The following is a 21747-nucleotide window of genomic DNA, read 5'->3' on the forward strand; positions in this document are numbered from 1 at the left end:
CAGCCAGCTGGAGAAGCACTCCTGATAGTTTCAGGTGGGTAGCCATGTTGGTCTGTAGTAGAAGAGCAAGATTAATCACCTTAAAGACCAACTAGATTTCCAGGGTATGACCTTTTGAGAGTCAAAAGCTCGCTTGGTAAGATAGGAGGAGTGGAGAAAGAGTCCTTATAAATCCTGGCAGAGGGTGGGAGGGATACTGTAGATTGTCAGAAAGCTGGCTATAATACATGTTATAATTAGCTTAATAGAGCAAGGGTGCGAAGTGCAGGAAATTAATATCTGTAATTTGAGAAAAATCCCATTCCCACCCCCACCCCTCAATCAACCATGGGGGATCCATTGTTCCAAATTTGCAAATAAACTTAATTTTAGCAGTCTTGCATTGCAATTTTTCCTTTGAAGTTTCTCAGTTTGAGAACTGCTACTCTTAGGTCAACCATGGAATGTCCTGGCAGATTAAATTGTTCTCCCACTGTTTTTTGAATGTTGCGATTTTTGATATCAGATTTATTTCCCATCATTCTTTTGCGAAGGGACTGTCCTGTTTGTCCAGTATAGAGTTTGAAGGGCATTGCTGACACTTGATGGCATATATAACGTTGGAAGATGAACAAGTGAATGAGCCTGAGATAGTATAGCCGGTGCTGTTAGGTCCAGTGATTATTGTGCTGGAGTGAATGTGGGGGCAGGGTTGGCATTTCGCAGGCCCTGGTTCGCGTCCACGTTGGGAATTACATGGTTGTGAGCAAGCACCGGCTATACTATCTGAGAACATTTTCTGATACAATTAATTGGGCTTAAGAAAACATGTCTTTCTAAAACTATTATATTAGAAAAGCAGCATGTAAGTTACAAGCATGTTCAGTCATTCCCCCCCCCTCCCTTCGTAGTTCTTTCTCCCTATTCTTCCCTTCTCCCACTTTCAATTGAAGGTTCCAAAATGTTGTACACGTTGTAGCCTTGAATCTCCGCAATTAGCCATAACATAAACTTGTTTTTCACTTCACTAAAAGAATTCATAACAGACTCAAAACTCCCCCCAAAGCCTGACTCCTCCCGCAAGGCCAAGAATGTCAACAGGTGCCAAATATCCGGCACGGAGAGCCTCACTTTGCAGAGAAATCCCCCCCCCCCCCCCAACCCCAGGCAGACAGTAAAAAAGCTTCACGGTCAGCAGCTTCATCTCTTTTATAGAAATAAAGGCTGTTCATCTTTTTCTTAGCTGAGCTTTCCAGAATGACAGTTGTACAGAAATTAAGAGAGGGATAAGCACTGGCAGGAACTGTAGAACCAGACCAGCACTTTCTTTTCTTTTCTTTTTGTAGTTCATTTAAATAAAATAGGTAAGAGAACAGTTAGAAAGAACTGAAGTGTGAGATTGAACTGGGGCACCTCGCAGAAGAAGGCTGGTCTGCAGTTTGTTACTGGGGTTAAGCTTTGCAAGATACAGTAACAGAATTTTTTAAAAAACGCATGAATGGAAACTGCATTCCTTGCAAATTAAGAGGAGCAAGATCAAATACATGCAGGCCCCCCCCAATACTATGTTTTAGTTGACTTTTGAAGCTGCTTTAACTTGCTATTTAGTAACTGCTCTGAACAGGCTTGGGAAAGTAGGGGTATCATTTAAAAAAATCAAACATATGCTTGCACCTGACACTGGGCTGCATAGCTCCATTGACAAGAAGTCTGCAGGAGGAAGCAGCCTGCTCCCTGGTCACAGATGTGTTGCACTTTCCACACATCCTTGTGTTATACATTCCTTCCTTCCTCTTCATAATGATCCACTAGTGCTGAGTTTCCCTTGCTATATGCAGTTGCAGGAAGCCTAGGGAATTTGTAGGCATCTTGCTTAGTTCATCTGAGCACTGCTGAGACTTAATAGGGTTGTGATGCTCTACTAGAATGTGTTGGGGGCATGTGTTCAGTTGCACAGGCTCTTACATGATAACTGGGGGGGGGGCTGTTTACAGCTAATTGGTTGTAGAAGGCATCCCTGAAGGTATGTAGGTTGCAAACATTTGCTGAAGTTACCTAGTAGGAATCGCTGAGCATCTGTGTTCCCTTTGTAGCCCCGCCCTGCAGTTCATTACTCTCAAACATTTGGGCTTGTATATAATTTATTAGAACCTCACTTGGTTTCTTGGCCCTTGTAAAAATGAAGCACTCTGATAATGGAGATATAACTAGTTTGATAGATCTGTATTTGACAAAGGGAGCTTGGGATCCCGAAAGCTTATACCCTGGAAATCTAGTTGGTCTTTAAGGTGCTACAGGACCTGAATCTTGTTCTTCTGCTACAGCCCTAGACGGCTACCCACCTGAAATTATCTTCCTAAAAGGCACCACATTCGGCTGCCTTGTGATATACCTAGTTAACTAATTGGCCTTGCAAGTTTGGTTCTTTTAAGATAATTTTAACGTAACTGCACACAGTTGTGGCTGTTTTAAATACATACTGCTTTATTTATGTTATTTATAGACTGCCTTTCTCACTGAGACGCAAGGCAGATTACAGAGTGTGCAGTGTAAGTGTAATGATCTGCTATTAATTCTTCTTTGTATCTTTAGCCGTGAAAGAAGCTACTGGTGATTTCGACAACAGTGTTGCTCCTTCTGGATTAAGTGACCAACAACACTGAAAGCGCACCGGAGATGGAACCATCTTGCACACAAGCTTGTTCACATTTTGGTATTGATGACAACAGTTGAGTGGGCAAATCCTCCCTTGATGTGAAACTATTTGCTACTTAAATGTGCCCTTAAAATATTTTTTGTAGAGGTGCATTTACTGTACTTTGGAAGTGTTTTTTGGAAAGACCTGGATATGGAGTAGTAGACTAATTTCCTTTGTCATGATGCTCCAAGATTGTTTAAGTTTTATTGTGTGGGTGGAAGAAATGCACTTTTTTGTGCATGTTGAGTACACTTTATTATAGTAGCCTCTTAAAAAAGAAAGTTCTGGATATTTTGAAAGCTTTGTGTTTTGACACTTTGTTTAACAAGAATAAAACTTTGATGTTCATTTCTCTTTTTCATGCAGACTTTTTGCTTCTGCCAACAGTAACAGGCTGCCACTGAAAACTATTCTAAATAATTTAGTATTACTCTTAATATTATGTTTTTTTTCTAGATGAACCTGTTTTGTCTGACATTAGATAACACAAAACCACTTTTACGCTGAATATATTTAAGCAAATCTTTCCACTGCTTTCATTGAAATTGCTGGTCCAGGACAGCTGTTATTAGAATAACTCAGACTTTCTGAAACAAGCTTGTATGTTGCCATTGTGTGGGGGAATGGGAGGGGGGGGAATGCTTTGAACAGAGGAGATAAGCACATTGAGTTGGTTGCAGGGGTGCCATATCATCAGTGTACAAAACACATTGAATTGGCTGCAGAGTTGCTATATCATCAATTTACAGGTACTTCAGTTGATGGAGGGGTGATTTTTCCCCCAATTCCACCCTCTTATTGTAGATCCTACCCCCCCCCCCCATTTTGAATATCATTTGACCCTCAGGAACAGAACTTTGGAAGCTCAGTGGGCTGTAGCAGAAGTGGTTGACAGGGAAATCTTGTTTTTGAATCCATCCCATTTTTGGCTTCTCATTGCCAGCTCCACATAAACCTGAGATAGTAGTTCAAAAGTCTTAAGATGTCAGCAGCAGATTGGGGGTTGGGGGGGGGAGGTGCCTCCCCTCTCCCGCTTCATTTGTACTTACAAATTGCATTTGACAACCAGTGTGCCACTGATAACACATCAGGTGTGTCACCTGCTCTTGGAATAAGGACAAGGACTGCAACAGGCATTGGGGAAGGTGTTGAGTTGTAAAAGCTACCAGTGAGCATGACTGAAAACCTGAAGCAGAGTTTGTATGGAACTGAAAATGGGCTGCAGCATGCAGCTTTGCTCTGATTTTCCTACTGAAATCACTACCGTCTCTGCTGTCTAAGGAAAGGGCTCAGAAGTATCCTTCAAGTTGTCATAGAGTTCCCTGTGGGGTGAGCAGGATGTGTGATTGACTAACAAGATGATTATTCCAGGATGCATGAGACTGAAGTTCTGATAACCTGAGTGGTTTGTGGTGGTGGTCTCTCCCCCCTCCAACCACCTTTACTTAGGGGTTTGAAACCTTGAAATTACTCAGCTTGTAGAACCAGATTCATGCTCTGCTACTTGAGGAAACAGCAGGGGCGACAAAGGAATAGTCTTCCCATAGCTCTTTGTGTCAGCTTGATATATGGCAATGAAGATGCTAGGTGTTTGGTTTTGACTCTGTGGGGCACATTGTTTCAGACTTAGCAACCAAGTTATAATCACTTCTCAGCTCCCCATTCTCTATACCTCAGTGCACTTGTAACTTAAAGCCCCCCCAAACTTTCATAGATACAGGATATTATGGCTGGAAGATAGTTTATTGTATGGTATAATAAAAAGACTGTTACAGCTATATATTTAATTTTTTTAATACTGACAAATAGTTACACAGGTTATGGTACTGTTCATCTTGGCATCATCACAGTGATCAACACATAAAGGAAAAGCTAATCCAAAAAGTATTTGTATCATAGAGGAAGTCAATACTGAATTTTGACAAGCTTTCACCCTCCTGAGTGTGCGATTTCTGAAACTAGAAAAACTTTAAAAGCTCAGCTGTTTTATGAACATTGCTTTTTATATTTCTTAGAATGGAAGTTCCACAAGTCCCACCAGTTCCTCCAGACATTAAGAAACCGCTTGCTCAGGCACGTTTAACTCCTTCATGTACGGGTCCAAGCTAGACCAAGGGCTGGTCTTGTTTAACAATAAGAGCAGTATTTTAGGGAAGAAGTGCCTACAATGAGCAGCAACAATGTGAACACTTAAATTAGAAGTAAAAAATGCCATTTCTATAGGTCAAAACTGGTAACAGGATGGGCAACTGGACTACAATAAAACCGTTTAGAAACCAGCAACACTATCCAGGATCAAGTACAAAAACACAGGACAAATGCAGATGACTATTTTCCAAGTCAAAACTTGCCATGGTATGCTCATAGTAACTACTGGGTAAGCTAGTCACCAGTATCACTTCTGTTTGCTGGTGTTTCTGCTCACAATCTGCTTATGTGCATGTCCTGCTAAGTTACTTCTTCCTAAATGATAGTCTAGATCATCCTCAAATTTAGTATCGCTCCGCCTGAAGATGAAGTTCTAGCTGACCCCTTTCATCGGCTGTTTCGCAGGGCCAAGTTCCAAGTGAAGATGGGGGTGGAGGTTCATACTGTCCTGACTGAAAAGACTCATGGCAGTGGTGATGAATAGAACTGGAACTTGTGACAACTTCTGGCATTAGCTTTCTGCGAATGGCACTGAAGGGAAAGCCTTTCAGGCCAAACTGCACGAAACCTGTATTCTTCAGCTACCAACAGAAATGGATCTCCCCTTTAAGCCACGGAAAAAAGTTCAGTGGCTTCCATTTTGCAACTACGTGGCTGGGTCGATGCCCCTTATTTTACCAGAAACAGCCATCCTTGGGTGTTGTTGGTGTTCAGTCCTACAGCATTATGAAAGAAGCTTCAGAAGTGGCAACACCTTACAAATACTATCCTAATGATATCACAGTGCAACTCTGTGCAGCTGCCCAAGCAGGTTACAGACCGGTCTTCCTTAAATTCTCATCTTCAATTCTGTGCAATCAGCAAGGAAGCAGCTACTGGGTGGAAGCAGCACCGTGCCGAGGCACAATATTTTTCAGTGCACCCTTTATTGTTTTGGCTGAGGTGGCATTTGAGGCAACTCAACGTTCGTGCCAGGAATGACATTAAGGCCTTTGCCTTCTAGGAGTGGATTCCACTGATCGAAGTCTTTCTTGAGACCTGTAGAGCACAAACACAGAACAGACGAACACATACTATTGATTTGATTTATACCCCGCCCTCCCCACAGACGGGCTCAGGGCGGCTAACAACATTCAAAAAATACATTAACAGTCACAAAACCATAAAATCAATTTTTTTAAAAGTCATTAAAATAGCCCAGGAGCAGGCTATTTAAACAAATATTGGGAGTCCGTATATGGGTATAGCAGATGGCTGAGGGCAGCCCCAGAAAACTGGTGGTCTTAGATGGAAGGAGGAGGACACCCGCTGGCACTCAGCCAGAGGCCCAGCGGAACATCTCCGTTTTACAGACCCTGCGAAACTGTAACAGGTCCTGCAGGGCCCGGATCTCCAGCGGAAGTGTTCCACTAGGCTGGGGCCATGGTAGAAAAAGCCCTGGCTGAGGCCAGACGGATGCCCTTCGGGCTGGGGACCACCAGGAGTTGCTTGTCTGCAGAGTGCAACACCCTGCAGGGGACGTAATAGATTACTTTGGAAATGAACTATTAAAGTCAAATACAGGAAACACTGGCCAGTTGGTCTTTTATACTAGACTTTTGTGACAGGTTAGACTTGCAATACATTTTAAAATGGACCCCCCCCCCCATGGCTCATGTTCTATTCTTGTGAGTTTAAAGCTTTTATCAAGCTCAGGATGGGAATGCAGTTCCAGGTCCATTTAAAATTAACCCATATGGCACGTTACTCAATAGGGAGGGGTGTATATTGGTTGTGGCCTGGAGGTGATTGCTGCTACCACCACCACCACTTTCTGCTATCCATTTCTATTATGTAAAAATTAGCATCACTTGCCAAACCACTATAATTATGTGAATGTTTGCAACAGCCAACTGCTCAAGCCCTGCTGTAACACTGCTCAATATACCTACTGAAAGAGTTTGCAGCTGCTACTTTTTTGTGGGGCTGCATGGACTAAGTGGGTCTTACACTGTTTGCTTTGATCAGTAATTGAAAAGCTCGGTACTGGATGCCTGAAAGCCGAGGCATGTGTTTTCTCTTTGTCACAGGGAGGCTGCTAAACACAAGAGGAAGCTGTGTTAGTCTTACTGTAGCAAAATAAAACAAGCCCTCTGGCGTCTTAAAGATTATCAACACTTATTCTAGCCTGAGTTCTTCTGAGTCACGGCTCTCTTCGCATGTAAGAGGAGGGAGGGACGAGGCGCAGGAGTCTAGAGATTCCCACAGGCTCATTCGATTTCATTCTGTGGCAGCGACTCCAGAGGGGCTGCCAAGTGTACACTCAACACTCCATCCTGCCAGTTACGATCCTCTTCTCAAGCCCTGCCCCTCTGTGGTCCTGCTTGGCAAAGGCGAGGCAAAAGTGGCCACAAGAAACACTTTTTTCCACTGGTAACACCTCACTTCGCCTTCCCCCTGGCCAAAACACTTCTCTTTAACCAGGCTTTTAATGAAGGGAGTTCCATCGTTCTAAGCTGTTTTTATGGTTTGCTGGCCCAAGGATTGTTTTATGGATATCATTTTAGGCTGATCTATATTGTTTTATGTCCAGTACGTCTTTACGGATTGTTTGTTACCATGTTTATGCTGTTATTTAATGGTTTTTACTTTGTAAGCCTCTTCAAGCAGGACTTTGGAGAGACAGCACAAACATTTCCTAAATAAATTAGCATAATGTACCTCAATCTCAGGTGCTTTTGTGGCCAGGAATCAATACATAGCATTGTGTAGTGAGATTCATAGGTGTAAAGATTTTCTTTGTAATATGTTCCTCACACTGGGGAGGGGATGGATTACAAATCAAATATGTGTGTGTGTGTGTGTGTGTGTGTGTATATATATATATATATATATATATATATATATATATATATATATAAATAAATGTAGCAACTTACCTAAATGTTTTTGTAAAAAAGCTAATGAAGCTTTATTGCTAATATCAATGGCCACATTTGAATCCGTTTCTCCCTTGAGTCCAAAAATCTTTCCAACGATGCTGCCAGCCAGGAATGTAAAGTCTGGAAAATTCTGATGCACTGTGCCTCTACAAAGAGTCAAGTTTTTTTTTTTAAAAAACCATGCCATTATTAAGAAAGAATAAGCATCGTGTTTCAAGCAAATGTATGTAAACACAGCTTTGCTATAAAAGTAAAAACATGGACAGGAGTTTTGCAAGAGTAGGTAACCTTTAGATTTTTGACTTGCCCTTCCATGACTACTAAGCCTGCCACCTAACTGAAGAAATCTAGGTTGATTAAAAATCATATGGTTGAATTGATCTGACCATCCCAAAAGGAGTTAAGGGTTGTGAATCTATTTCTTCCCACCCCTTTTTATTCATCAACCCTGTGAAGGTCATTAGGTGGAAAGAGGATGGTTGGCATGGGGACAAACGGGACAAGCAAGATAGTGGCTCTGTTATGACCTTTACTTTTGGGGGGTAGATTTTTCTTTTAATCTTCCCCTTACACCCTCTGGGTAGTTAGCTGCCACCAGGAATATTATATTCCAATATATTTTAATTAAGTTTTCCCTTTGGTAACGTTCCTAAGCGTCAGGCTTCTTCGTGGTTCTATGTGGCCCTGAGGATAGGAATGGGATGTAACACTGACAGCTACACTGGGATATAACAAAACAAAATAAATGTTTATTTTTCAAGAAGTGTATTGGTTTCATAAAAGTAGTTCTTAATGTTACTTCATTTAAACTCATTCACACAGATCTCTTGTAAGGCTTCACACACAGCCTCTTTCTCTAGACTCAATAGTTCTCTCACAAATACTTCAAATATAGGCAGCACACAGCCAGCCTGCTTTCTTCTGACTCTCATTCACAGAAATATGAAACCTGCTCAGGCCGCACACAGCTGGCCTCCCTTTCCCTGACTGAGCGTCCTTTCACAAACAAGCTCAGTTCAGGTTCCACACAGGTTATATTTCTCTCATAAATACTTCATCATATTCAGGCAGCACACAGCTAGCCTGCTCTCTTCCGGCTGAAACCTTTCTCTCTTGCCCTGTCAGTCTCAGACTGCATTCACTCCGCCCACACTCTCAGTCATCAACCAATCACATCACTCACTCATCCCTCTCTTTCACCCCCCACTCTTCACCTATCTCACACCAAGCATTTAAAGACACAGGCACACATTTACTTGGAATCATTACAGGCTCCATTCAGAAGTCATGCCCAAGCCGCAAATAAAGTCCAGTCTGTTGCAGCAGCCACAATTTTTGTCTGTGTGCTCCGCCTCCTTATCCCTACCATCTTTCTTGCACAGAGTGTGAAAAGTAATGCCAGTTTCCCATGACATTTGACTGCAGACACCGGGACTAATTCATCTGCTCCCTTTCAAGCTGGAATTTTAAACCAGAAGTGGTTTAAAATCTCAGTTTGTCAGGGGTGGGGGTAAGCTTCAGTTTACCTAGATACGGCCTGAGGACTCGGCAATCTTAAAGAAGCCAACAGTACAGAGATGGATGGGAGAGCTCCTTGAAAATGCATTTGTGCTGCCTTTGATCTCATGATGAAAGCCAGACAAAATGTAAACATAGTAACATTTTGAAGGTATTCTCTAGAGATTTTAAGTGCCGCTAGGAGAGAATACTTCACTTCCTATTCAGTCACTGGAGGGACATATGGACAAATTTCTACAGTTGTTCCATTTCCTTGGGAGGGGGGGGGGAAGCTTCTGGCTATTATACTTTAGCACTTACTTGATAGTGATCATTTTTCTCTCCAGGTCAGTGGAGTCAAGTTTCTTCATTTCTAAGATGTTGTACGCCCACTGGAATTTTTCTGAATTAATAAATAGCAAGGGTTGGTGAACTCTGGGATATACTTCGTCACAGAGCGGCAGCATCCAAGCATCAAGGGCCACGCCACACCTGTACAGAGAAGAGTGGACCGGGTGAAACATTTATTTTTATTAACAGTATGTTATTGCTTCATCTGAAAACCTAGGTAAAAAAATGTTTTTGCTTAGTGCCTAAATGTGAATATGGTGCCATCGATGAAGAGCCTACTCACATATTACAGAGCTTATCTGACCACCATAAGGACATTGGATCACGCACGCACCTGGAGTTCTATGCTGGGAACTCAGTTTCCAGGGACACAGATTTGGATCATGAATGCCGCACAGGGGATGAGAATGCTTAAGCCTTCCCCCATGCGGTTTTCCTGACCTAAAGTGGCCTGGGAAGAACTGCTGTTTTCCTCACTAGGGAAAAAGTGCTGCTGATGGTGGCTACGTGTAAGTTTTCCGGGGCCATTTCAGGTTAGGAAAGCAGTGATGTTGGAAGACTTAAACTCCTCCCCTTGAATCACGGTCCCAATCCGATCCAAGCCCCCATGTGCCTTGACATTAGTTCCCACCAGGGGACGCAAGGTGCTCATCTACTGACAAGTCTGTCTGCCATGTGGACTTTGTGTGTGTGAATTGGCCCTGAGAAAGCCCCATCTCTAGATGTCAGCTACCCTCACCTCTACGGGTGGCAGATCACAGACACAAGTCCTAATTTTTTAATTTGTGATAGTGACTGTAATAGTCTCAGAATCTGTAGAAGTCACACATTTGAGCTAGGATAGAACACAGATATTTATAAGCAGCTTTTTAAATGTTCTACAAGTGGGGGCCAGTAAAAAAGTTGCAAGTTGTTTTCAGGTTGCCCCAAGAGTGCCTGCAATAGCAAAAAACATCATGACTGGCAGCCATCCTCTGGTAAGCTAAAGGCAACCCATTTTCGCCATTCCAAGCATCTTCAACATTTTGAGAGGCTATGAGGCAAGTGTATTCTCACAGAACTGTTGAAAAGGAGGGAGGGCGGGGGAACTGTCCCATCCCTTTGCAGGGATGGCTAGGGGATCATTGTTTAAACATAAATGCAGGAAAGAAAAAAACGGAACCATGGTAGAGGTTTGGGGAAGTATAGCTCTTACTTGAATCGTGCATCTTTGCTAAGGGTCTCAATGGCTGTAGCAGCCCCAAAAGAGTGCCCCATCACTGCTATCCTATGAACGTCAATGGAGTCCTGGAACGAAATACAGATACCATCACTACTCTTGCAGCTTATTCCTGTTTTAAGAGCAACAAAATCTGAGCATTGCTGAAGACACTCGAGTCACACTCCAGCACAGAGTTAAGCAGCAGGCTACTGAAACTAGCATACTTAAGATGGCTTAAATCATGTCCTACAGCTTCCATAATCTTTACTTAATGTTCAGCTGTCCTTAATCTCCTGGTCAGGTATTATATAGAGTCAAAAAAAAAGTTACGATGTTTAAACAAAGGAAGGACACTTCTGAAAACTGGAGCCCCATGTCAAGTTCTACTTTCTTGCTCTGTAATGTGAGGTTAGGGGAAATGTGATGTGACATTACCATGCACATTCCGCCTCCTCCCGTAGTACTCAGTAGCATGCAGCAAGACAAGGAAATGCACAACACGATATCACAACACACCTTTCCATAACTGTATGTTTCAGAGAACAAAAGAGAAGCCCAGCAACGGGTTGCTGTTTTGGCACACTGAGAGCCAAGCTACAAGTGACGCCTGACACAAGTTGGACACTTGTCAGCTTCCCTCAAGTTTTGATGGGAAATGTAGGCGTCCTGGTCTTGCAGCTGTAATGGAGAGCCAAGCTGTAAAACCAGGACGCCTACATTTCCCATCAAAACTTGAGGGAAGCTGACAAGTGTCCAACCTGTGTAAGGCGTCACTTGTAGCTTGGCTCTCAGTTCTAGCCTGAGATGGTGACAGCCTGTTCTGAATAGGAAGACAAGCCTAGGTTTCCCACACCTAAACCCAGGACTTTCCCTACCACATCACAACATACAACAGGCTAAGTATAGATTCTAGCATCTGGAAAATAATGGAATTAATTTCCATCAATGCTCTGAGCATTGCCTTGATAAAGTTATTTATTTATTTATAATCCACCTCTCTCACTGAGACTCAAGGTGGATTACACCGTGGGCGTCAGCACAGTCAATTTCAAAGACATTTCAGTACATATGTAATAGGGTATATACATGCAAATTTGCAAAGATTTAAAACCAGCAGAAATCCAATACAGTGTTGAAGAAATGCTGAAACGGAGTATAAGTAATTTTAAGATTGGCATTAAAAAACAGAGTCTACCTAGTAGGATCACACTTACAGCAATTGTAGTGAAGTCTGTAGTCATTCCCTATCCCTTTACTGATGTATCTCTTTGAGTCAGCTTCCTTTCCTATCTGAGTAAACCACCTTGCTAATGGTGCAAGTGTACCTGCAAATGGCAGCAAGTCTGTAAAGTGGCGAGATTTCACACTACTCAATTCCACTCCTTTGGGCAACTCGCATTTCTTCAAAGATGGGCCACTGCTGAGAGGGAAAGCACTGAACTGTTTGGAAAAAAGAGCTATGGGGGCAGCTGTGTGTCGAAAGAACAAGGGTGTCTCTTGTGAGTGTCTCGTGGAAGTCACGCCACTAGCTCTTAGTTTACTGGGTTCTGCCTGAAGCATTACAGAGATCTGCAAAAGCACCCGGACCCCATGGTAGGAGAGAAAAAAGGACCGTCTGTACCACAAGCAATGGGAGTCCTGCTCTACAGTAATGCTCTGGAAAACTGTAGCTCAGCTCAGTTGGATCTTCTTGTTGCCGCTTTGCCTGTATGAGGAGGAATCAACAGTTTCCTTTACCTTTACAGGGGTCCAGTCAAAGCTCATGGGCAGCAAGTTCGCGACTTGCTTCCCAGAATTAACATCCAGCAAGAGGTTAAGGGCTCTGATGCACTCCTCTGCTCTCTGCTGCACCTGCACAAAGGAGAGACGTTAGCCATTAGGGTCCTTCCTGAGCCAAGCCAGGAAGGCCCCGATTTAATGAAGGCAAACTGGCCAGTAGCACATTCCTATGGCTTGAGGTCCGAGGGCTGGAGCGGACAGTTCACCAGCAGAGAGTGCTGACGGTTGCAGATCTGTCCCAGGTCCCTCCTCTCCCTCCCTTTGTGACTCCAGAAGAATCCAGGCAGGTCAAGAGGGTGCCATGGGAAGGGGGAGGAGGGCAAGATCACCCTCTTCTTCGATCAGTGGAGCTGCACAGAAGGGAGAGACAGGACAGGCTACTTCACCCCTTCTCCCCTCCCCGCTGCAACCTTCCCTACCCGTGAGAGCTGGTGTGGTATAGTGTTTAAGAGTGATGGACTTGGATTTGGGAGACCTGGGCTCGAATCTCCATTCTGTCGTGGACGCTGGCTGGAGGACCTTGGGCTAGTCATACGCACTCAGCCAAACCCACATCATTGGTTCTTACGAGGATGAAATGGGGGAGAGAAGAATGCTGTAAGATGATCTGACCTCCCCATGGGGGAGCAAGGCAGAATAGAAATGAAGTAGATATAAATAATTGGTCCACACAGGTCCCACAACCCTAGGACTGCTGGAGGGGGAAGATCCATGGCCATCAGTTCCTTCTGCGCCCGATGGATCACAGACTCTAACTCAGTGGGACCCGGAGCGTGTGGCCACAGGCCTTCTGTAGCAAAAAGGCTAATATAATCCATTAATTGGTAGCAGACGAATGTATCCCCTGAGCAGTTACTTGCACATACATCTCAGCTGGGCCCCCCGATATTCTCCAGCTCTTGTCTATCTCATGGCCCTCTAGGCAAGGCTATTAACTGGTCAGCCAAAGTCTCGGTCAACTTCAGTGGGGGAAAGTTAAGCATGTGCATTCATTCTCACAGATGTCAGTGGAAGATAAAGAGTGCTTAAGTTTGGCTGGACTGCAATAGGCAGGAAGGAAACCTAATGTAGTTCTCTGTACTACATTCCCGTTATTTAAACTCTTCAAAACTTTTTCCATAGTTATGCTTTGTACTTCTGCTGGTACACCTTCATTTATCAGAGTAAGTGGCAGACATCAAGAAATCTCACCAAAATAAAAAATCTGTATTAGGAGAAGAAATATGCATGTATGAGTTTTATTAGCATCGAGCTACAGAGAAGCCCATACTGTATATAGATGCCTGATTTTAGAGTGCATTTTTTTAAAAAAGATAGTAACCAAATCTTGGCCTGCATTTGATCCTAGTGGGGCGGGGGTGGGTGGGGAGTAAAATCAGTGGTGCACTTGCAGGGTTTTCTTTTTAAATGGAAGACTGAAAAGAGGAAATTTAGCAAGGTCAACAGGCCAACTTGACTATATTCAGGTAAAAAGCAAGCACCGAATCATTACTGACCCATGCGGGGGACATCACATCACGACGTTTTCTTGGCAGACTTTTTACGGGGCGGTTTGCCATTGCCTGCCCCAGTCATCTGCACTACATATTCAGGTAATTTGCAAAAAAGCAATGCACTGTACTTTAGGGCTCTCCTTCTGATTGTCTGGATAGTTCATAAGAACTAGAGCAAAGCTGTTACACAGAGGAAGTAAAAATGTTCCATTTAATTGATCATAGCAACACCTGGCTGGAGTCAGTCAGGAGCTCTGCCAGAGATTTGAAGTTGACCCAAGCATGTTGTTATTTCCTGTGGCATGCGCACGCACACGTACACGTGCATGCACACACACAGGTATTTTTCCCATTCTCTTATTCTCTATTGTCAAACAAATGTGAAGGTTTTCTGTAGTGCTTCCAAAAAAAATCACAAAGTCCGTTTGATCAGAGATGTTAACAGGAAAAAGGAGACGAGCACGAACACCGCGAGCCGTGATGGTCCCGTCCTATCCTAGCCCCCACGCAGCTCCAGAGTGCAGAACCAGGCTGTCTGTCAGAGACCCAGGCGATCCTAAAAGCCGCTGAAAGCCAAGGAGGATCCCTCCCCCACCCCCACCACGATCTTTTCGGATCACCCCCTTTAAAGTATTTCCAGGACTTGCTCAAATACCTGCAGCCGACGGAAAGAAACTTCATCTTCATTTGCCTTTAATTTCTTGTAATAAATCCATTCCTCGTGCAATTCTGAGGCCGCTCCTCCCGTTGCTGAAGTGGGATTCTTCTTATAGTAATACGTAGCTGAAGAGGACTGGTCTCTAACAGAAAGCAAAGCACCATTTCAAAACCCTCCTCCTCTTTTGGGAAACGTACATCCGTTCCCCTGACGCTCCGTACAATGCTTTCTTATGTTCTGACGGAAGTCCTTAATTTCTGTATTCCGCTGTTTTCCTTCAGGACTTATGATTAAACACATTGTAAGAATGAAACACAGTATTAATATTAACGATAGTCTTAATCTTAAAGAGTTCTCCAGCTCCCCACTAACTTGCTCAATATGGATACTGAAGCCAGTGGGGCAGAACTACGAAAAAACTTTGTTGAAACAAAAACACATACAGAAGCCTATTGGGAGCGGTTTCTGGGTTTGTCACAGGCCTCTTCCCTAATTGTTAGTGGTCAGACAAGCCCTTCTCTGTATGTGTTTCAAACACAGAAATGCTGTCTAAGCGAGGCCAAAAAATGAAAGCCGGATCCCGGGTGGCAGATGGAAAATTACTCGCATGTGAGATTCCAGGCAAGAGCAGCTCTCAGCCCCCACTCAAAGATCCTAAGACAGTAAAGGTCTTCCCGGAGTTCCTGAATTAATCACCTTAACACACCCTACCGATCTTCCCTTATCCTCTCTCCCATTTTCAGACAATTCAAGGCTCTGATAGCCTTACCCACCTATCCATCACGGGTTATCAATCACAGCTGATAACTTCAATATCACCCAGGAAGGCTTCATCAAAACTTCCCAGTTTATTGTTTCACCCTCAAAGAGACCCTCCTATTTGGAAAACATTGCCAGCCAGGTAGGAATCCCCTGAATGTTCTATGCAGAATAATCAGAGGTAGTGAAGATAAATGTGTTGTCCTTCAACGGTTTATGACTAGCAGCCTAATGACTGACGAGTCAATAGCCTAGTAAAATTCTATGGCTTGGATCTTGCCTAGATTTCCACAGACACAATGGGGGTGTGATTTTCACTGATTCTGCTGTCCTGTGAGAGAGCTTGGGCTCTCCCTAGAGCTGTTTCTGGGGTCTCCCACTAGGGGCAACATTTTGGGGATGTTCTGGGTTGCTGTGGGAGGGAAGAATGAGCAGAAATCCCACCTCCACCTGATATAAAACATTATTTTGACACATATACTTAACTATTCCCAGCCACTGGGGAAAAATTACACTGGTTGCAGCCCAAATTTTAAAAAGTAGTGAAGCCTTCCCAAATCCAGGTTAGCTCTCCAGTTCTAGCCCATCCATCTTCTCCATTTCAGAGGATGGAGGTAGAAATCCGTCAGACTCTCGTGTAAACATTTTTCCCAACCAATAGAGAAGGGAGATGGACATTGTCCATACCTGTGCTCAACAGCCGCAACAAGAAACCCCTGAGATGCCATTTCAATGCAAATTGCTGAATACATAGTTCTGTTGGAATAAATATGAAATGCATTACACAGATTACTTCATTCCTGATAATATTCACAAACCTTCTGCATGCTGCGTCTAATTTAAAAGCATATGTTCCCAGGAGAATTACTTCCTCCGCTTCTTGTGTTCTACAACAATCTGCACTGGCATGACCAGTTCTGCATTCTGCACTCTTAATTATTTTTTTCCTCTTTAGGACAGACGCTATATGGATAGTTAACGTTATTCTTTATATTTTCCATGCACAGTAAGGGCTGTGCGTGTCATTTGCTCCTTGGAATGCAGCTTCTGGGGTTTGGTGTGTTGGAAGAGGATTCAGCGCTGTCCCTTTCCTCAGATTTCAGAGGGGGACAAACCAGAAAGTTAGAAAGATAGAGAGATCAGGGCACTCTGTTTACTGCTCTGACTGTCCTTTGATATGTAGATTGCTATTCTCAGGATTTCTTCCTCCTAACCCTCCCTCTCACTTCTCTTCCTGGCATTGTTCCAGGCAACATCTCTCTCCTTCTCCTCCCTCCATCTTGGCAGCATGGATGCAGGCCTTGTCCTGCCATCCATGTCCACCCTTAGGATAGGTAGTTAGGATCTGTCTCTCCTCCTTTCCTATGGAGTTCGTACAATAAAGAACTCTCACTACTTTTCTAAATATAAAGCAAGTGTATGATTTATTATTTTCTCTCCTGCACACACACCAGCCAGGAGAATCAGCTCACAACCACCTATAATCATGCTTCCTATGCCAAATGATAGACTCTGCTAACCGCCCAACCATGGAATCCTTTAATTAGGTTTCTGGAGCCTACATAATGATTTAATCATCATGGTGGACTCCTGGAAACAGCACTAGAAGCAATATGGGGCTCAGCAGCAAGGGGGTGGGAATCAACCAGCACCTCCTGCCTTGCATGTGGAAGCGCTCTTCTGTTTGCAGAAGACTGTACAGGATCCATTCTTTTGCTAGGTGCTTTTTCACAAGTGGTTTTATGATTGCCTCCTTCAAGGCAGCCAGGGCCATCCCTCTGTAGGTGACGCATTCAGTACATACCAACCGGTGTCCTCCCTGCTCAAACAGCCAACAGCTGTTGCAAACTGAGAGAGAGAAGGACCAAAGGCAGAAGGGGCAGAACATACCCCTCCTACACACCCTGCATCCTCCATCTGTACGTTCTTTTAACAAATGTCCAATAGGTATATACGGCAGCCAGTGTGACACAGTAGTTAAGAGTGTCAGACAAGCATCTAGAAAAATCAGGTTCAAATCCCCACTCAGCCGTGGAAGCTCACTGGGTGACCTTGGGCCAGTCACACACTCTCACCCTAACCCACCTCACAGGGTTGTTGTGAGGATAAAATGGAAGAGAGGAGTCCCCACTGGGGAGAACGATGGGGTATAAATGAAGTAAACAAATAAATGTTTCAGATATTGAAACTAGCATTACCATTTATTTTCTTTTTATTGTGCACTGAAAGCATTCCTGAGGACTGTCAACTTCACAAACTACATTTAGTCCTCATAAAGTGTTTGACTGCAATCCAACGAGCCTAGATCTCCTTGACTTTAAGAGGTACAACTTGTTATCAAAATTCAGGATTACCTGAAAGCTCCGAGTCCATGGGAAAAAATAATGAGGGGGTATCTTTCTCCACGCTTGAATGCAGCATTCCATTTGGCAGGACAAGTCACAGCGCCTAGATTAAAATGGAACAGAATTTGTTGGATCTGGGAAGTCTGACAACCCCATGAAGGTAACACTGTACCTCTGGCTGTTTTTTCCATTATCTAGCCTGAATGGTTTCTTGGGACTTGTTTCACATCTGACTTTGTGACAACCTTTTTTAAAGCCATCCAAGCTGACCTGGATGGCCAAGGGTAGGACATGCTGACGTTGTGTACTCCTGCACTGAGCAGGGTGGTGGTGTAGATGATCTCCAAGTTCCCTTTCAGCTCTAACACTCTATGACCTGCCGTGGGATCAGTTAGTCACATGACTACAACCTTCAGTGAGGTGAACCCAGGCTAGCTCTGGACATTTTACCGCAAATACTGCGTCAGCCAGAGCTCATCTCAGCATGCAGGAGATGGCAGTCACATCACCAACCGTATACTTTGTCTGGATTTGTATAAGTTCATAAAAATACAGCACATTCCTGGAAATTTTCTAATAAATACCTTGGCTAACAGTGTCTTTGCTTGGCATGCATTTCCCTGAGCACTTTGGAATGAATGAAAACCAACTAGAGACGAGTCCAGCACAGATGCTTCTGAGACTACTTTTGACCCTACCCCATCTGAGCTCTACAACGGACAGCAATACTTAAAAACAAAAAGCTAAATAGAAGTTACGGTCTAGAAATGTTCCCTGGCAATATAAAGGGATAAGCAGCATGTTATGCAGATCTACAACTTTATCTCTTGATTTTAAAAATGAGACTGAAATGCAGTCACAGGGGTGCTGCTAACTTGCTCAGGCAGCAATGAGAGGGTCACGGATTTCCTGTACTGTCGATGGAAGCTGCCACATACCAATTCAACCAGGTTGCTACTGAAAGCCAGCCCGAACGGACAGCACCTTTTCCCCACCTCTGATCCTGAGGAGTCTGTAAAGGGAGAAGATTCCACACCTGTGGGGCACCAGTAATTTCCAGTCCCTAGGCCCTGCTCAAATGGTTTCTCTGACCAGTAAAGCCAAAACATAGAACAAGAGGGTGATTATGCAACTCCTATTTGGCTGATTTGTCAACACAAGGTTTATTGACCTACTGGCTAATTTTGTCTAAATGTATTCATCTCCTGTTTCCTCAATCAACTTCAGGAGCCCTGATGCAGGACTCATTTCATAACACATAAACAGATACTTGTATCTTTTTGTGTTTTAAGCACCATTCTTCTTATCTAATTAGCAAACTGCCACACTTTAGAGCCCGGCTTTTGCTTTCAGATGGGTAGCCATGTTAGTCCATAGAAAAAGAGCAAGATTTAGGTCTAGTAGCACCTTAAAAGACTAACTAGATTTCTGGGATATGAGCTTTCAGAGGTCTGACTCTCAAAAGCTCATACCATGGAAATCTAGTTGGTCTTTTAAAATGCTACTGGACAAGACTTTTGCCTTGTCATTTTTCCTTAGAAAATTGCACCAAGGGATAGAATGTGAAATTCATTACTTGCTAGAGAGTAGCCTATAGCCTCATAAAACACACATCAACCTTTATACAGTTACCTCTTCATCATACTCAGTTTCTTTAACAGTACCAATTGTAGTTGTACTTGTTCTTGGCAAGAAGCAGACAGAAAATAAATTCACTTGAAAGTTGAGAATTGAAACATAGGCAATAGAAAAGCAAAAGAAAAATGCTCTTCGTAAAGGCTGATTGTATTAATAAAAACGTACCGACATAGCATGCAAAAACAAACTCTCCTACGGTCCGACACAAGTTAAGGAACTTAGATAGCCCATAATAATATTCTTTCTTGGGAATCCATATTGTTTCTTCACAACTTGGGTCATTTTGGGATGGGTAATATAGTCGCAAAAAGCTTCCCTGTAATTTAACAGAAAAAGATTCAGTTACTGAAAACTACAATGAAATGGTGTTTAAAAATGCAGGTACAAAATTAATAAGCTATAAAGACTCAGGTCTTCATTGAAACATCTTCCTCTATCTGCTTCATCTCGCTTCCACTGTTTACACTAAACAGAGACCCCACACGTTATTTATTTATGTTACTTACAGTCCACCTTTCTCAGCAAGACTCAAGGTATATTACACAGTACAGGGGAATACAATCAGTAGCTGGACATTCAATAAACAATACAATAGATTAAGGATCGCAGAAATTTGAACACAAGCAAGAAAAATGTGGTATTGGCAAGAATACTGATTCTTTTATAGATGGGATTTTTGCAGGTAAGAGTTTCTATGTACCTAGAAGAAATCTCGGCTATGCATAAGAACATGGCTTGGTAAATTAACCCTACCCCCCAAAGAAGGGGTGAGGGGAACAATCTGATGAGGACCAAGCATGCTCCAATAAGCCTCAAATGTTAGTTGTTTGGAAGGGGAAAATACAGAAAGAAATCGGCAAATTGGCCTGCATAGTATCCTGCGGTGGTGGTGGTGGGGGATTGGGAGGTTGTGGTTAATTTCTCAATAATGTATTCCCTACTAATTTGTCATAGGCAATACCTCTCAGGATCTTAAGTTTGTATACCTCAATGCCAAGCCCAGTCATGAGGTCTGTACATCCAACAGAATAAGGGCCTTTTCCTTTAGGGATCTGCTCCTGCATGCTCCCCATTTTCTTCTGAGTTTAAGCGGGAAAACCTGAAAAGCAAGATACACACTGACAGTGAATTGCTATGCTTATGATTAATAGAACACCGATTTTAGTTGGATCTCTTTCTCCAGAGTAACAAACAAACTGATTATCAGGAACCGCCTGTTTAAATAGCATTTAAAATATTTATATTTATATTTTGAATACCACTCCAGCCTTATTCCATCTACACCGGCTCCTAATTTGCTTCGGGGCTCAATTCAACTATTGACCTTTAAAGCCTTATATTTACATAAGCTTGAGGCCAGCCTACCTTAGGGACCAGTTTCTCCCATATGAACCTATCTATCCTGTCCCATCATCTTCGGAGGCCCTGCTTCAGGTGCCCCCCCTATCTGAAGCTAGATGGGTGGCAACCTGGGAAAGGGCCTTCTTGATCGTGGTGCCAAAACTTTGGAACTCCCTTCCCAGGAAAAATTTGCTTCTATTATTCTCTTCTGCCACCAAGTAAAGAGACTGTTTTGTTTGCTCTCCTCCTTGGTTGTGTTCTTACATGTATAAATCTTACCGAACTATTTAAACATTTTATATATATACACATATTTTAAATGCTGTTTTAATGTCTTGATTTTCCACACTGTAATGTTTTAATGCTTGCCTCCTTGGGGACCTTATTTGGGTGGAAAGGCAGCATGGAAATGTTTTAAATAAGATGATGTTTGTTAATAACTTGCTACAAAACAACTTATGTAGTCTAGTACGTTGAAATCCCTTTTCTTTTCAATGATAACACCATGCAATTCCCTCAGATATTCTGATGCCATATCTGCATATCAGAGTCAGTACACCCACAACATATCCAACTGCAAGCAGGATGCTAAGATCTGCAAATTCTAATGACTACTTCTCTCAGATCACATCTGGTGTTGCTGCCAGAAGTAGTTACACAAGACAGAAGCAGTTACACAAGACATATTTGACTTGACATGGAGGCTATCTGTCACTCATTAATTGTTCCAATCAGGGTTTTTTTCCCTGGGAAAAGAGGTGGCGGAACTCTCAAGAGGGAAATGAGGACAAAACACATGGGATACTTTGAAATCATATTATTTTCAAGCATTATTGCCAAGTATTTTCAAGAGGTGCCGGAACTCCGTTCCCCTGCGTTCCCCCTGAAAAAAAGCCCTGGTTCCAATTATGAAGTTGCCTGTTTATCCTACATTGGTAC

The 21747-nt window shown here is 43.1% G+C and overlaps 1 protein-coding gene across 1 annotated transcript; it reads right to left on the reverse strand.

The window, feature by feature from the left end:
- Positions 1 to 4455: 4455 nt before the first annotated feature.
- On the reverse strand, positions 4456 to 20540 carry PLA2G7 (phospholipase A2 group VII). The gene is made up of 10 exons (XM_054985133.1): positions 20454 to 20540; positions 19633 to 19783; positions 17839 to 17932; positions 16172 to 16240; positions 14723 to 14867; positions 12533 to 12646; positions 10790 to 10881; positions 9565 to 9735; positions 7744 to 7892; positions 4456 to 5863 (listed from the first exon to the last, which is right to left on the reverse strand). Exons 1-10 carry the CDS (start codon positions 20538 to 20540, stop codon positions 5751 to 5753), a joined length of 1185 nt encoding a protein of 394 aa, XP_054841108.1. The 3' UTR covers positions 4456 to 5750.
- Between the last annotated feature and the right edge of the window lie 1207 nt (positions 20541 to 21747).

The sequence above is a fragment of the Eublepharis macularius genome, chromosome 1 (assembly GCF_028583425.1).
Source record: "Eublepharis macularius isolate TG4126 chromosome 1, MPM_Emac_v1.0, whole genome shotgun sequence".
Lineage (NCBI taxonomy): Eukaryota > Metazoa > Chordata > Lepidosauria > Squamata > Eublepharidae > Eublepharis > Eublepharis macularius.